At 52.6% G+C, this 16,202-nt stretch overlaps 1 protein-coding gene and 1 pseudogene across 2 annotated transcripts in view; one reads left to right on the top strand and one right to left on the bottom strand.

Moving 5' to 3' along the window:
- LRP1 (LDL receptor related protein 1) overlaps positions 1 to 16,202 on the top strand; it is an 81,007-nt gene that overhangs the window by 16,291 nt on the left and 48,514 nt on the right. Inside the window, exons 7-12 of the mRNA XM_053554553.1 lie at positions 10,369 to 10,531; positions 10,640 to 10,862; positions 11,862 to 12,051; positions 12,474 to 12,617; positions 13,786 to 14,022; positions 15,217 to 15,397. Coding sequence (XP_053410528.1) covers positions 10,369 to 10,531; positions 10,640 to 10,862; positions 11,862 to 12,051; positions 12,474 to 12,617; positions 13,786 to 14,022; positions 15,217 to 15,397 — 1,138 coding nt within the window. The remainder of the gene's footprint in view (positions 1 to 10,368; positions 10,532 to 10,639; positions 10,863 to 11,861; positions 12,052 to 12,473; positions 12,618 to 13,785; positions 14,023 to 15,216; positions 15,398 to 16,202) is intronic.
- Positions 2 to 7,807, bottom strand: LOC128560920 (methyl-CpG-binding domain protein 4-like; annotated as a pseudogene). The gene has a single exon (XR_008373181.1). The product of XR_008373181.1 is annotated as a methyl-CpG-binding domain protein 4-like (transcript).

Raw genomic sequence — 16,202 nt, 5'->3', positions numbered from 1 at the left:
ATCTGCTCCCAGCTTGGGGGGCAGGGGAGGGCAGAGGAGATGGGCAAGAGGGACCCTGTCTGGAAGAGGAGCAGAGAGTTAGCAAGGTCGACCTCTGTCTGGGGCAGGAGCCTGGTCAGGGTACCCTGACTAATGCCAAGGCAAGGGGCTAGAGACGCGACAGAGCCTGTTTGGGGCCAGCACAGAGCTTCCTCCCCTCTCTGAGCACGTTTCTGATGGCTCCTGCATTTCTGGCCCAGGGCAGAGAAGCCAATGAATGATCCATCTCCAGAGACCAGGGACTGTCCCTCCTCTGAGAGAGTGACACTTATTAGACCACAGAGGGACTTTCCCATGGGGTGGGAACCAGGACCAGGGAAAGAAGGAGCTGGAGCCCGCAGAGCCCTGCTAAACTGAAGCCAAGAGTGAGGGGAGTGGGCCCAGGAATGCCTGAGTCTGTCTTCAGTCAGGTCCACTATTTCCCTGTGGGGGGCAATCCCCCTGCATGGGGGCCTATTTCTGTGGGGCTTTGTGGTGATGAATGTGTGTCAGGGTATCCTGGATGTCCCCATGTGAGCTCCCTCCCTGGGCTGTACTTTCCTGTCTCAGGGGTGGGAGGTGTCACCCCTGCCAGGGCAACAGCATGGCTGGGTGTAGATCCATGCCTGGAACAGTCCCACTCACCTCATGTGGTCACACAAACAAGCACAAAACCCTAATAGCTTTGAAGTCAGAATTGGGCATCATCACAAAATGCACCACAGGGCTGAGGGGAAGGAGCTGGCCTGTAGCTGATCTGACCCCGTGGGGGAGAATTACTTGATCTGTGACTTTGAGTAAACCAAAGCTCCCCATCTCTGCCTTGGTTCCTAATCTGCATAATGCTTCTGAGCTTGTAAAGGGACAGCACATGTTTGAGGTTTCAGGATGTGAATCATGGGCCCCTCTAGAAGATCTTCAGATTCCTTTATTCAGCCCCCTTGATGACCCACACAGAAACAGAGGTCGCAGGAGGTCACATTCTAAGAAAGGGTTGGGGGGGTGTCCAGGGATGGTGGGGAGGTCTTAAGAGCCCTACCCCTCTGCTGCTTCATCATGTGGGCCACATCTGGGACTCCCTCTCCTCCAGAGCATGGCTCACCTGGGATCAGATGTGTTCCTCCTTGGGGTGCTGCCTGGAGGCTGCCAAGTCTGGTTGACTGAGCTCGTAAGGAGTGGGCCGCTCAGGGAATCCCCTGCGCAGTAGCGTGGGATTGGGACAAGACTCCATGGTGCAGCTGCCCTCCCCCTGCTCCTGGTCCACTGCCCTCCCCAACAGGCTTGTGTGGACTAACAGCTCCAGCACTGCCTCAGGGCCATACCATGGGCTTGTAGGTGGGTGACTCCTGGCTACCTGGTGGGAAGCTTCTCAACTTCTGCTCTGGCCAGGTCCCCTTACCTGATTTCCCCTGCAGGAGAAGCAGGAAATAACTGACAGGTACCCCTCCCTTGGCAAATAGATTTGTCTTGCCTCCCAGTCTGCTAGACGCATTGGGCCCCTCTGGGGCAGAGTCCAGGAGGCTGGAAGAGTCCAAGATTCTGGGGGGAAATGCTTGTGGGGCAAATGAGTAGGTTCCTCTTGCCCCAGCTTCTGTCCCTTCCTCTCTGCCCTCCCCCGCCCCACACCCCTGCCGCCTGAATGTCTGGCTATCACCCTGAGGATGGTTGTTTTTCTCTCATCCCACAAACTAATTATGGGCCCTGAGCTGAGGATGTCTAAAGTGTCTCTCTGCTAGTACCCTCCCCGTCTCCAGGTCATTGCTGTCCCCAGGAGAGGCTGGCTGGCCTGCCCTGGTGTGTGGGGTGGCTAGTCCCAGGCGCTCACCTGGCAGTGCCTGCTGGCCTGTAATTAGCTCCCCAAGGAGGATGAAGAAGAAAGGCTACTGCTTTCTCCTGCTTTCTCTCTGCCCTCTGGGGCAGGCCTCCCTGCAATCCTCCCATTCTTTATTGTGACTGTGACCTCTGTGGGAACCCTGGGGCTCAGCCCCATGTAGGAGGGGTGGGCACAGAGGGAGGAGTCTGAAAACCAAGAGGTGTTGGGCCCAGTGAGTCCAGCCTGCTCATGGGGGAGCAGGGGGAGCCTGCCCCAGAGAGAACTCTGGAAACAGAAATAGAAAAGAAAGAAGGAAGGAGGCCAGGAAGTGAGCCTGGTTCACATGGTTCCTGGGACACGTGAGTCAGACCTGCTCTGAGTTCCAAGATCCCCTGAGGCCCCTGGAAGGCCTTGCTGACCCTTCCTGCCCCCACCCCAGCATCTTCCCTCACTTGGGTCCAGGTGGGTTGTCTCTTCCTGTCCCACCTGGGATTGTACCCCAGAGCCTCTCCTTTTTTGCGGGCTCCCTTCCAAGGCAGGTGAATGGGATGTGGGAACCCCAAAAGAAGGGAAGACCCTTAGTGAGTACCGAGAGCAGCCCCCTGACTTTTTCTTTCTTTTTTGACAAGTAAAGCCTTTTAATTTTCCTTATAGTCTTAAGATTACTGACTGGAAAAAGGAGGGAAAGAAGCGAAAGCACACTAGGGAGGAAAGGCCCAACTATTACACCAGGGAGCTTTGCTGGGGCATTATACCAGCGGCCCACTGATTTTCTATCACAGGAAAGGGCTTGAAGATCAGTTAGATAAGGTATTAGGCTCAACTGGTAAATGTCTGGTTTTAGGCCCTATTTCTTGGTTCTATTCCTGTATCTTAACCATGTACAGCCATGAAATACAAGATCCAGGAGTACAAACTCCTTCACATAATGTTTAATACTGCTTTAAGGCACAGTGTACCTTGAAATATTTCCTCAGAAGTAAAGTCCTTCTTGGTTGGTGAGCCATTGTTGTCCATTTCAGAGCCACATTTTAAAATGTCAGTAGGGAAATGTTCCTTCCTTTCCCCAACTTCTACTTTTGTTCTGATTTCTTCAGACACTAAGGTATCCTCATACTTCTTTGTGTTCGGCTTCTTTAGTCAAACATAATTTGTTTGTGATGCCAGAATCTATTTGTTCAAAATAAAAATTTGATCCTGAACTCAATGATTTTTCTTTTGCAAGGTTCTTCTCTTCATTGGTCACGCTGAGGGCCTCGTCACTTGCTCTGCTGTCAGAAATGCAGAAAGTTCTATCAAGCTGACTTTCCTGTGCAATAGGCTCACTTTCAGCATCTTCTGTATTATACACAGATTCTCTTTTTCTGTTACTTTGAATGGAACCTGAAAGACTCTTCCTGCATCCTCTTTTAGTTTTCTTAAGTGGGATTCCTTTCGAAATAATCTCCTTTCCTTTGGGCTTTCTAACTTTTCTGAAGTTAACATCATTAATGCCCTTATCTTCTTCCGAAAGCAAATCTGTAGAAGTAAAGTTATATAGTCCTCTGCTGTCCTGCAACTCCAAACTACTATTTGGCAGAGGAAACACATCTTTTTTGCACCTGCTTCGTGTCCTGATGTTCCAGTTTGAATTTTTATTTTCATTTTGCAGTTAGGATGTCAGAATTGCCATGCTGCAGGCTTTATATTTTGATTTGATGACCCTTTTAGAAGGTACTGAGAAGTCAAAATCTTCTGGCTTAAGGGACATCTCTCCATTTTTGTGAAGATAATTAGCAAGTGAACTTTTGCATCTGAACTTCAGTCCTTGTGGTCTGATATAGTATACATCAAATCTTCCTGCTGTTTTCCCACATAACTTTTGCTTCACACCTCTTTCCCATCCACATGGGACAGACTTATGGCTTTCTCTCACTGCAGTACCATCCAATGTAGAAGCAATGGGTCCTTGTAGCAGGGGATTACACTCCCTACTCCTTTTTATCATCATTTGTTTCTCATCTTCTACTCTTTCCAATCCCACGGCAACGTCTTCTTTGCAAAGGTCACACTGCCAGTCTGGGCTCAGGCACTCACTAAAGGTGATCGCGGGGGCAGCTCCTTGGTCCCCCAGGCTCGGACTCTCCATCGCAGCTGTGCCCATTAAGTAGGCGCTGGCTGCAGCAACGAGACAAGAGGTGCGACGCCCTGGGTGTGGAGCAGAGTAAGAGTGGAAATTTCCTCAGCTCAGAGCACCGGGCTAAAACCAAATTCTGAAGATAGTGAAAGTCCATCAGACTCCACTGCTGCTTTCCGACCGCCCCCTTGACTGCAGCCGCCATTTCCACATTCCACCAATCACTTCCATTATCAGCCCCCTGATTTTCAATCTTACCTTTCCCAGAGCATTTACACCTTGACTTTAGGTGGTACACGGACAGGCTTTTCTTTGTAACTCCAACAGCTAGCATATCAAATCTATGGTTTTGTAAATTATTTAGAATGCAGCAAATTAAGAAAAGAGATTTGAAGGACTCAGTAAGTAAATAATAGCACAGCTATACATAAACATGGTGAGCATTTTGAAAGTGATACACAAAAGACTTAAATTCTGGAAATGGAGGCTCAGAGGGGTCACAGACCTGGTAGTCCCAGAGCCAGGGACCTGGCCTGCCCCACCTCTGACCACTCTCTCAAGGAACTCCAGCCCCATCCTGTCCTGCAGGACTGCCCCTGCTCAGGGTTGGTGGTACCGACCCCCAACCCCAGCCCAGCCCAGCCCAGCCCAGCCCTGCCTCTCCTAAGCCAAGCACCTCTGAGCCTGATTCCCTTCAGCTTTGAGGATATTTCCATTGCAGAGGGAGTGAGGCAAACTGCAGGAGCCGGGGCCCTGGCGTGTGTAATGAGGAGGGGAGGTTGTGAGGTTGCAGATAGAGGCCTTAAAGGAAATAGGTTCGCTGAAGTTGCTTACCGATTTTGGATTGTGTGTGAGAGTATGGTCCAGAGGGGCCCTGGGAGATGCTAGTGTTTCCCCCCCTGCACCCTGCTGCCTGGAGATGAAGGAGGTGGGCAGGGATGTCTGGAAAGGCCCCCTAGGCTACAGGCAACAAGGTTGCGAAATGGGTCCCTAAGTCCAGCTTGCTAAATGGCTAACTTCACTTTTCCCGTCATGTGTGCGTGCGTGTGTGTGTGTGTGTGTGTGTGTGTGTGTGTTTTTAAAATCACCACAGGAAATGGGGTGGTGATTTGCCTAGAGGGGGGGCAAGAAGGGCAGACCACAGCCCTCTGAGCCCATGATGAAGGGGCCCCACCACTGGAAGGGGAGCTGTCTCCTCAGGACCTCCCAGCCTCCCACCCATGCCCACAGAACACTTCCAGACTTGGGCGAAAGCCACTCCCACCCCCTACTTGGCCTTCTGACCCACAGGGTGTCAGATTATCTGGCCTTGGGCCCCCTGTATTCTGGCACTTTTGCTTCCCATTCCCCTCTGCATTTCCCAATCATTAGCAGCCCTCCTGGGCCCTCCTCTTCTAGCCAGGGCCAGCCTGCGCCTCCAGGCCCAGATCCAGCCTGGTCCTCTCCTCCCCCGCTGTCTCCTTGAAGTTGCCTCTCTGCCCAGCCTGCTCCCAGCACTCCCCTCCCTGTTTTCGAGCCAAAGGAAGTAACTTAAGCAAGAAAGTTGTGTTTTAGAGTCCAGCAAGGATTTCTTAGTAGTGAGAAGACCCTAGGATGGGTTGAGCAAAATCTAGACATCTCATCCCTGGGATCCAGTATGAAATGCCTCCCGGGGACCTGAATCACACAGGGGAAGGGCGCAGGGCCTAACCCCAGGCTGGACCTGCAAGCAGGGGCAGGAAGGGAGCCCAGGGGCAGGAGGCAACACAATGTGACTAAGCTGTGGGCTTGCGGGTAGAAGGAGGAAGAGCTAAAGTCAGGACCTGGCAGAAAATAAGGAACACAAGGCCATGTCATTCACCAGAGTTGCTGCCACCCAGCCCTGCCCTGTAGTCTCCTCCCCACCTTTTAAGTCCCCAGACTCTTTTTTTTTTTTTTTTTTTGAGACAGAGTCTCACTATGTCACCCTCGGTAAGTGCTGTAGCATCACAGCTCACAGCAACGTCAAACTCTTGGGCTTAAGCAATTCTCTTGCCTCAGTCTCCCAAGTAGCTGGGACTACAGGCACCCACCACAACACTCGGCTATTTTTTTGGTATTGTTGTTATTGTTTAGCAAGTTCTGGCTGGGTTTGAACCCACCAGCCCTGTGCACGTGGCCAGTGCCCTAACCACTGAACTACAGGCACCAAGCCAAGTCCCCAGACTCTTGATCATCTCCCCAACCCTTTGTGTAAGATCTCCAAGTAGGATGACCAGTGAGACTGTCCCGAGGAGGATCCTGGGAAAAATGATGTCCTGATGTAGGATGACACAGTGAGGACTCGATATTCAATAAATATTTGCTAAATGGATCAATACCTGTGTGTCAGGCACTGGGGACAGAGATGAAGGGCAGCGCCCTGACCTCAGTATTTGCAGTCAGGTGAACAGGCCATGATGAATGAAGCTGTGGACGCCTGTGAAGCCTGTGACAGAGAAAGCTTCCTTTTGGGAGCCTGAGCTGAGACTGAAAGAATAGTGAGCGTTAGCCCAGACTGCCCACCAGGGCCTGCCTGTAGTCAAGAGGTCACGGGCTCTGGTTGGAGCCACATATGGCAAGATAGTGGAGAAAGTGGGAAAGGATGGGGTGGCGGGGAGAGAGGACAGTGGTACAAACCTCAACTCCAATGTGTGGAGCGTTTGGGCCCTGTGCTGAGTGCTGTTAGCAAATGGCCCGGTAGTATAGACAAGGGGACAGTGAGTAACTTGTCTGGACACCCACAGTTGGGAGGTGATGGATCAGAGTTCAAACCCAGGCTGTCAGTGCCTAGAGCCCAGCTGGGTCCAGGGCAGAGCAGAGTGTTGGGGGGAGAAATGGGGAGGTTCCCGGAACAAGGGGCAGAATCCAGTGTGTTCCCTGGGATGTGTTTAAGATGGAAACAGGATCCTTCTTTCCCACCCAGGGGCTCTGAGCCATGTCCTATGATCTGAGGGTGTGCAGATGTGTTGGGGCACATTTTTTTCCCCCAGATTTCTTTTTTTTTCTTTCTTTTCTTTCTTTTTTTTTTTTTTAATAGAGACAGAGCCTCATGCTGTCGCCCTTGGTAGAGTGCCGAGGCGTCGCACAGCTCACAGCAACCTCCACCTCCTGGGTTTAGGCAATTCTCTTGCCTCAGCCTCCCGAGTAGCTGGGACTACAGGCACCCGTCACAATGTCTGGCTATTTTTTTGTTGTAGTTTGGGTGGGGCCGGGTTTGAACCTGCCACCCTCGGTGTATGGGGCCGGCACCCTACTCACTGAACCACAGGCACTGCCCTGCCAGATTTCTTTATTTTAAAGAAAGTGATTGGAATCTTGCATGAAGCTAAGGGTCTTCTTGGGCATGGGGTGGGAGCCCATGTTTTGGGGAAAGCAGCTGTTATTTAGGACTGCGCCTCTTGAACAGTGTGGATGTTGGAGAAGTTGAGAACCGCTGGAGCTTCAGGGAGTAAAGAATGCCGTCCTGGGGTGGACAGTGCGGGAGTCATCAAAGACACACACAAGTCCCAGGTCTATTCTGGGGCCTAGAACCAAAAGTCTTCTGTGACATCCAGGTGGCTGTGGTTTCTCCTCTGACTCTAGCACCCCCACCCAGCTTCCTAGCGTCCCCTATTATGCTGGAGTCCCCTGATCCACCCGAAGCTCCTGTGGGTCTTGGGAGACCCCTGATCCACCCCAAGCTCCTTCCACAACATGGCATTGTCCTTCCTCTGGGTTGGAGATTCTCCTGTCCTCAGGATTTGGGGCCTTGGGTCATAGCCTCTCCATAGGTGCTCTGGGACAGGCTAGCCCTGAGCAGGCTGGGCCACAAAGGGATAGCTGTCCTCTGATTTTGTGGACCTGGAATGCTCAGGTCCTCGGGCTGAAGCCCAGGTCACCACCTGAACCCTGATGCATAGGACAGAGGAGAATGGCCCAGACACCACATGTGGGGAGCCCTGGGGGAAGTTCCTCCTCCAACTTGGAGCCCATCTCTCTAGGCTGGCCTTGGAGTGGAGACCAAGTGCATGCGTGCGCATGTGTGCATGCAAGTGTGTTTGCTGAGGGACCAACAGAGGAATCCAAACTTTAGGAGAGAGGAAAATAAAGAGGTGGAGGGAGTTGGATAACAAAGGATTTTTGCTTCCAACTAATAGTCTCCAGCTGCAAAAATACCAAAGGGGAGGCCAGGCAGGCTGGGGACTCCAGCTCTTGCCAATTCCTCACCGGCCCACTGAGTGGGGCCCTGTTTGGCCTTTGGGAGGGTGGAGGGGCGACTGGCCAAGGGTAAATATCTGACAGCAGGGACGATCACTCTGCCTTCCTTCTTGGAACTGGGAGGGAATCCAGGACACATCCTGAGGCTGGGGGGATGATTGTGGAGCTGCACCTGGGATGGGGGCATCGGATCTCTGCAGGTTCCTTCCTCCTCCCCCCTTGCCAAGGGAAGGGTGGATGGGGGGGGGGCAGAGGCAGGGTGTTGCCAGCCCTGGGGCTGGGCAGTGACTCAGGGAAGCCTCAGGAAGTTGGAGGGAAGGACATAACTGTGCCAGCTGGTGCTGGGAAAACAGCTTTCACTGATGAAGTTCATACACATGCCAGCAGCCCCCAGACCCCTGCAGTGCCCACTGAGTAAAGGGCCTGCAGCCCTGCTTGACTTTCAGCCGCACTGCTGGCTGCCTGGGGCTGCAGGCAGGTCCCCTGCTTCGGGGCTTCGGTTTCTTTGGAGTTGGCCCAGCAGCGTTCATTTTAATCTGTTTTCTCTGTGGTAACAGTGTGTGCAGCAAAGAATTTGGTGGCCTTGCTCCTGCAGTGGGCCCTTTCCTACGTAGCCTGAGACTCCCTGGGCTCCTCTGCCCCCTCTCTCTGACCTTATTGGGATGGGACAGCATTGGGGGCCCAGAGGAAAGAGCATCTGGGTTTCGGGATGCATGAGCACTTCCAGGGGTGACACCTCAGCCCTGTGACGTCCTTCTCTAGTCATCTCAGGATGGAGTTCAGCAGAGGGGACCTGAAGAGGAAACTAGTTTGATGAAGGCCTCCAATTGGCTTTTTCCCTTCCTCCCCCCAGACTCGGTCCTGTGACTGTGAGTCAGTGTCAGGGCCCAGCCAAGTTCCTTGGGAGCCACGTTCCTGTTCCCTTTGCCCCCACCCCCATCCGCACCCACTGTGAGGAAACAGCCCCTGAATCCCCATGGGGAGGAGAGGGATGAAGGAGAGGCTGAACAGACTCCATGTCGATACCTGCAGCTGTGTGGGGCAGAATAATCCTCACAGGATGCCAGTGGGTAGTAAGTTTCAGTCAAAAGCAAGTGGTCCAAAGATTTCTTTACCTGTTGGGAAAATCAGTGGAGATGGAGTTCAAGATAGGGGTCCCCAGAAAGTCACTGCCTTAGGAATTCCTGCCTGTAAGACGCATCACCTCTGATTGTGTTAGTTGGAGGGGGTGGAGGACACTGGCAGAGTCCTTGTCCCCAGACTTCCTGTGCCTGGCCCTGCTCCGCCTTTCATTGGCCCTTCCTGGCCTCTTCCATCTCCTCCCTAACCGTGGCATAATTAGGGTGTGGACACCTGGTCTCCATCTTCTTCCCCCACTCCCACTTTCCTGAAGCCCCCTCTCTTTCTGATCCATGCCTCAGTTTACCTTCAGGGTCCTTTCATAGCCCTTTTCTGAGACTCTTGCCCACTTCGTCTGACCCTTCCTAGGACACAAGGAAATTTAGCAATAGGGACATTGAAGAAACAGAGGAAAAGAATGAGTAGAGGAAGTTGGGCCCATGTCACTTGTTTCCAACCTTTTGCCCCCATCAACCTTCCCTTTTTGATTTCTATGGAGCCCATATTTTGAAATACTTTTCTCTCAAACTGGGTTGATTAATACGTAGCTGGCTTTTTCCTTTTTTAAATTTATGCAATATGTATAGCTTCCAGTCAGTCCTTCTGGTTAGCATGAGATAACTAGACTTACCATAGAAAGTTGATAAAAGTCCAGCTGAAAGCAAAGGTGAGTTAGCTGGGTGCTCTTATCTCAGATAAAAGAAAATTAAACAAAAAATACTGAAATGAGCTAGTGGGCTCTCTACCTTTTGGTGCCCCAAGAAGACGGTCCCTGTTCACAGAGGGGCTAGAGTTGGGGAAGCCTGCCAATCAACATTTACCCTAGGCCTCCCCAGTACCTCCCCTGAGCTCAGCCTGAGGAGTGGGCTGCGTGAGGACATTCTCTTTGGAGAGACCAGATTTGTGAAAAGATCACCAAGGATACATAGCAAAATGTGACACTGCCAGTAACTCCCACGGGAGCTCAGGGAAGGGAGACAGAGGCAGCTGGATGGCGGAGGAGGGCAAGAAGGTGGGCTTATAGGTGGGTTCTCACCAGCACAGGGTGGGTGTGTCTGCAGGAGGACCCACCCCACCCCATAGCTCTTTCATTCTTACTCTCCAGACGTGGAACAGATGGCCATTGACTGGCTTACAGGCAACTTCTACTTTGTGGATGACATCGATGATAGGATCTTTGTCTGCAACAGAAATGGGGACACATGTGTCACTTTGCTAGACCTGGAACTCTACAACCCTAAAGGCATTGCACTGGACCCTGCCATGGGGTGAGAGTGGCAGGCGAGGGCATCTGGCCCTGGAAGGTGGGAGGCAGAGGCTGAGGTGGGAAGGAAGTACCTGTGATCAGACCCCATTTAACCTGCACCTCCCCACAGGAAGGTGTTTTTCACCGACTATGGGCAGATCCCAAAGGTGGAGCGCTGTGACATGGATGGGCAGAACCGCACCAAGCTGGTTGACAGCAAGATTGTGTTTCCTCATGGCATCACGCTAGACCTGGTCAGCCGCCTTGTCTACTGGGCTGATGCCTACCTAGACTACATCGAGGTGGTGGACTACGAGGGCAAGGGCCGGCAGACCATCATCCAGGGCATCTTGGTGAGGGAGCTGTTATCTGAGGCTATTGTTGTGGGAACCATTATCCAGGGCCTGCTGGTGAGGGGGAAGCCTTTTAGAGGGAAACATTCTCCAAGTCTCCTACTAGGGGGAGGACAATATGGGAGCATGGTTGCCCTGAGACCTCTGGTGGGATCGGGATGGGCATGAGCGATTCAGAAAAAGTATAGGATATGGCTTCTGCTCTGACAGAACCAGTCATTTTTTGATGGTTGAAAAAAGTAGGGTTCAAAGAGATTAAGTAACTTGCTGGAGCTTACAAAGCTGGGCAATAGTACTTGGAACCTTGCGGGCTCAGAAGTGGCACCTCCATACTGGGATAATTAGGGTGACCCACCATCCCAGTTTGCCTGGGATGGTTCGATGGTAGCCCTAAAATGTCCCATGAACCAGCAAACCCCTTAGTCTTGGGAAAACTGGGACAATTGGCCACCCTAGATAAGCTACATGGGTGGTCAGGCAGTTACAGGGCTTGGTTGGGGCAAGTGTGTGCTCTCAGCACACTCACAGCCGGTGGTTAGAGTGAGGCTCAGAATGTTCTCTGTGGATGGTTTAGGGTACAAGTCTATTTCAGTCTACAATCACAAAGGCGTCTACTGCATGCCTAATTCTGTGAGGGATACAGCTACTTCCCTCGAGGGTCTACGGATAGTGGGTGGTCCACAAATCTCCACACCAGACACTGGATGTCAGCAGAGAGACAGAGGGTAGAAGAAGAGAAAATCTCTGACTAGAAGATTCCAGAAGTTCTTCAAAGAGATGCTCTGTGAAGAGTGAGTGGGATCTTGGCATGCAAAAAATCTCAAAAACAGGATAGTCCAGCCAGAGCAGACAGGAGTAAAGCAGAGAGTTTAAAACAGAACTGTAGGGTGGATTTGGGAATACAGGTAATACTGGCCTCCTCCAAGTCTGGATGGAGGCTGAGGGATGGAAGGACCCTCTTCTCATCTCGTGCTGACCATTCCTGCCTGCCCACCTCAGATCGAGCATCTGTACGGCTTGACTGTATTTGAGAATTATCTCTATGCCACCAACTCGGACAATGCCAATGCCCAGCAGAAGACGAGTGTGATCCGTGTGAACCGCTTTAACAGCACGGAGTACCAGGTGGTCACCCGTGTGGACAAGGGTGGTGCCCTCCACGTCTACCACCAGCGGCGCCAGCCCCGAGGTGAGTGGAGCTCCACAGCCTCTGCTAAGCCGGGTCTCCCTCACAGTGTGTCTGGGCTCTCAGGATCATAGGCCCCCCATGGGCCCTCCTGTGGAGGCCCCCTGATTCTTTCACCATCCACCCAAAGTGACCTTCCCTGTCACTTCCACCGCCAGCCCCTTTAGCCTCTATATGTCCCTCTCATGGAGCCCATTCTGCCCTCCCAGTTCTCTTGCCAGCATCTGGCTATGGGCAGCCCTCTCTCCCGACCACCTGAGAGAGTCTGGAGGCTGTGTTTTGGTGGGCACAGGAATTCCAGTGCTTTGGCTTCCAAATCCAAAAATGGAAGAAGAGGCACAAAGAGCACAGCAGGGGTGTGGTGGGGTTCAGGAAGCCTGGGCACAGGGTGTGTGAGTGTCCTGTCTGCTCTCCACCTCCCCCAGTGAGGAGCCATGCCTGTGAGAATGACCAGTATGGGAAGCCAGGTGGCTGCTCCGACATCTGCCTACTGGCCAACAGCCACAAGGCAAGGACCTGCCGCTGCCGCTCAGGCTTCAGCCTGGGCAGTGACGGAAAATCATGCAAGAGTGAGTAGCAGGGAAGGGGCGTGTGCCTCTGGGATGGGACGGGAGGGGATCCTCACACATTGCCCACAGCCCAGCTGCTTCTGCCTGAGATGCAGAGAGATGAAGGAAATCTCTCCAAGTGTCATTGCTAGTGAGGGACTTGAACCCACCTCCTAGAAAAGCACTATTCCCACCACCCCGTGGTGGGCTCCTTCACCCAGCAAATACCCAGTGAGTGCTCAGTATGTGTTTGGTACTGCTGTGGCGATAAGGATTCAGCAGTGAACGAGAGAGATGCTGTGCCTGGCCCCACGGAGCTTATAGTTTGGTAGGGGAAACAAACAAATATAACTTTAGGTGTTGATTGACTTTATGAAGAAAATAAAGCAGAAGACAGAGTAAATGATGGCCATGAGGGCTTCTCTAAAAATGTGGCATTTGAACTAAGCCTGTGTGTGAAGTGAGGGAGCCAGCTGGATGACTACCTGAGGGGCGAGCATTCTGGCAGAGGGACCTAAAGCCAGTGTGAGCCTGGTGCCTGGCATGCTGAGTAGCCACAGCGGCCATCGGGGCTGCCTGGTGTGAGGGAGGGCAGACAAGGAAGGAGAGGGTGGATTTTAGTCTAACTGGGATGAGAAATTCACAGTGACTTCTAAGAAGAGAAATGAGGTGCCTAGATTCACCTTGATAGAGAAATCATGCTGCTGCGGGTGCAGGATGGAGAGTAGGGAAGTGGCCAGGAGGCTATTTCAGTGGTATAGGCAGAAGTGATGTGGTTTAGAGTAGGATCATAGCGGAGGAAGTGGTGAAAGTGATCAGATTCCAACATACAAGGGCCATCCAGAAAGTATCCAGCCACATCATAGGCAAGAGAGAGGCAGGCAGGCCTGGATGCTTCCCGGACAGGCCTTGTAAGCAGTGGGCAAGTAACCGAAAACCTGCTATCCCGCCCCCATTTCTCACCACTAGAGTTCGTAAGGCAAACCCCCAGAAGACTGTGGGTCCAGGACCCAATGTCACAGATGTTAGTGTGTCTGTAGTCTGTCCCCGTCCCAGAGCCCCCCGCCCCCTCGAATCTCCTGACCCAGTACAGCCAGGCTACTTGCAGGCCTTTGTGCTATGGCCCAGAAGTGGGGTGATGGTCATGTGCATGTGTCTGACTTTGGGTTCTGGTTTGTGCCCTCCCTAGAGCCGGAGCACGAGCTGTTCCTGGTATATGGCAAGGGCCGGCCAGGCATCATCCGGGGCATGGATATGGGGGCCAAGGTCCAAGACGAGCACATGATCCCCATCGAAAACCTCATGAACCCCCGAGCTCTGGACTTCCACGCCGAGACTGGCTTCATCTACTTTGCCGACACCACCAGCTACCTCATTGGCCGCCAGAAGATTGATGGCACCGAGCGGGAAACCATCCTGAAAGATGGTAAGGATCTCCGAAGCAGGAGGCCTCTGGATAGGACTCCTGGGCACCTGGCCCACCAGATGGGAAGTGGTCTGGGGCCGGGGCCTCTCTTTCTCAGTGCCTTCTCTGCATGCTCAGGTCCCCTGCTGACTGGCTGGCTGGACTGGTTGGCATGGAGATGAGGGGATAGACAGATTGACCCCTGTGTGACCCCCTTCTTGGCTGAGCCGAAAGAAGGCAGGAGGATGGATGGGTTAGATGGTGTGGGCCATCCTTGCCAGCCCTTGGGAAAGCTCAGGGTCTCTCTGCCATTGGCTCAGTGCCTTGGAGCTGCACATAGCATACAGCTGGGAGAGGGTCAGGCCTTGAATCAGCCTGTCAGATGGGAGTAGGGCACACCCATGCGAGTGTGCACACGCAGGGTCTACACAGCTAGACCTTACAGCTGCCAAAATCTGCATACTCACATGTCCTGAGAAAGCCGTGTTTTACGAATTGAATCCAGTTTTTCCCTCTGGCCTGCTTGGGCATCGTCTTCTGACTATTCATGGAGGGTCCTGAGCTCTAGTAATTCTGTCCCCAACTTGCACTTGGGCCCCAGGATCAGGCTCACTCCCCAGTGAATCCAGCTGACACCAGTTACCACCTTTGCCCTGCCCCCATCCCCACTGCAGTTCAGAGAACCTCAGCAGTCAGCAATCATATCATAAGACTTTGGGGAAATCAAAAGTAACTCCTCATCAGGAAAAGATAGGGGTTCCCTATACCAAGGGAACTGCTATTTAAAGGATACTTGAGATGAAGCCTTTGGCTAAGTGAAAAATCACTTCCTAATTTATTCATTTTGTTAGTTCAGGATTTTTAGGCCTAGAACTTGACATCACACTTGTGCCCAGAGCCACATGCATGTTACTTCAGCTCTCTGCTGGCACACAGGCCAGACGTGGCCTCACGCGAGAGCCTACTTCAGCCATGTAGTTTACCAGCTGTCCTATGCAGTTCTGAGATTCTGTGCCTCAGCACAAATGTGGTGACACAATGACCTTCCCTGCTCCTTCTTCAGGTCTCCTGTCCCCCTCTGCACCCACCTGTCTAGGGCATCAGAGGCTCCCTGTGCCTCCTACCTAGACCAGGCTCCAGGGTACATGCAGCCTGCAAGGTCAGAGGCAGCAGTGTTGGGCTCCCTCTGAGGTTCTCTGGGCCCTACCCCGACAGGCATCCACAATGTGGAGGGTGTGGCCGTGGACTGGATGGGGGACAATCTATACTGGACAGATGATGGGCCCAAGAAGACCATCAGTGTGGCCAGGCTGGAGAAAGCTGCTCAGACCCGCAAGACCTTAATTGAGGGCAAAATGACACACCCCCGGGCCATTGTAGTGGATCCACTCAATGGGTGAGTCCTCCTGGGCCTCAGGGTGGGAGGAGCCCAGGAGTGTGCCAGCCTCAGAGAGCTGGGGGATGAGACAGAGAGCCAACCGAGGAGGGCAGCTGAGGCGGGACACACCAAGACTCAGAGGCCGAAAGGGGTGGACAATGGGAATGATGCCTTAAACACATAAAGATAAATCTGTTGCCGTGACTCCCTGACTCTTTGAATGAGCCCTGCACATCCTCCTGGTGTCTGCTTGGGGTTTGTGCAACCTCAGTTGCACTATGCTTCCCACACTTGGGAGTTGTTCTGTCCCCGCTGCCTGCTGCCTGTTTCTCAAGCAGACACCCCAGCTCCTCCTGCCTCTTCACTTCTGCTCTTGGAGTTCCTCTGCCTGGAACTCCCAGATGTTTGCAGGGCTGGCTCCTTCTCTGCACCAGGTTGCAGAGGAGAGCCCATCACCCTTCTAATGTTCATCTCACCTGGTCCTGGTCACTCTCCATGTTGTCACCGTTTCACTTCCTTCCTGGCTTTTGTCACTGTCCCATGCGACCTTCAAAATTGATTTCTTTTTTTTTTTTTTAATTATTATTTATTTATTTATTTTGCAGTTTTTGGCCAGGGCTGAGTTTGAACCCACCACCTCCGGCATATGGGGCCAGCGCCCTACCCCTTTGAGCCACAGGCGCCGCCCCAATTGATTTGTTTCTTGAGAGATGGGAGGTCTATGGGAGCAGGGCCCTTGACTGACTTGGTCTCTGTTGTGTCCCTGAGTACCAAACTGCCTCTCATACAGCAGACACTCAACAAACACTTGTTGTTAATAAAG

The sequence above is a fragment of the Nycticebus coucang genome, chromosome 12, assembly GCF_027406575.1.
Source record: "Nycticebus coucang isolate mNycCou1 chromosome 12, mNycCou1.pri, whole genome shotgun sequence".
Lineage (NCBI taxonomy): Eukaryota > Metazoa > Chordata > Mammalia > Primates > Lorisidae > Nycticebus > Nycticebus coucang.
This window is presented reverse-complemented; position numbering and strand designations above follow the sequence as displayed.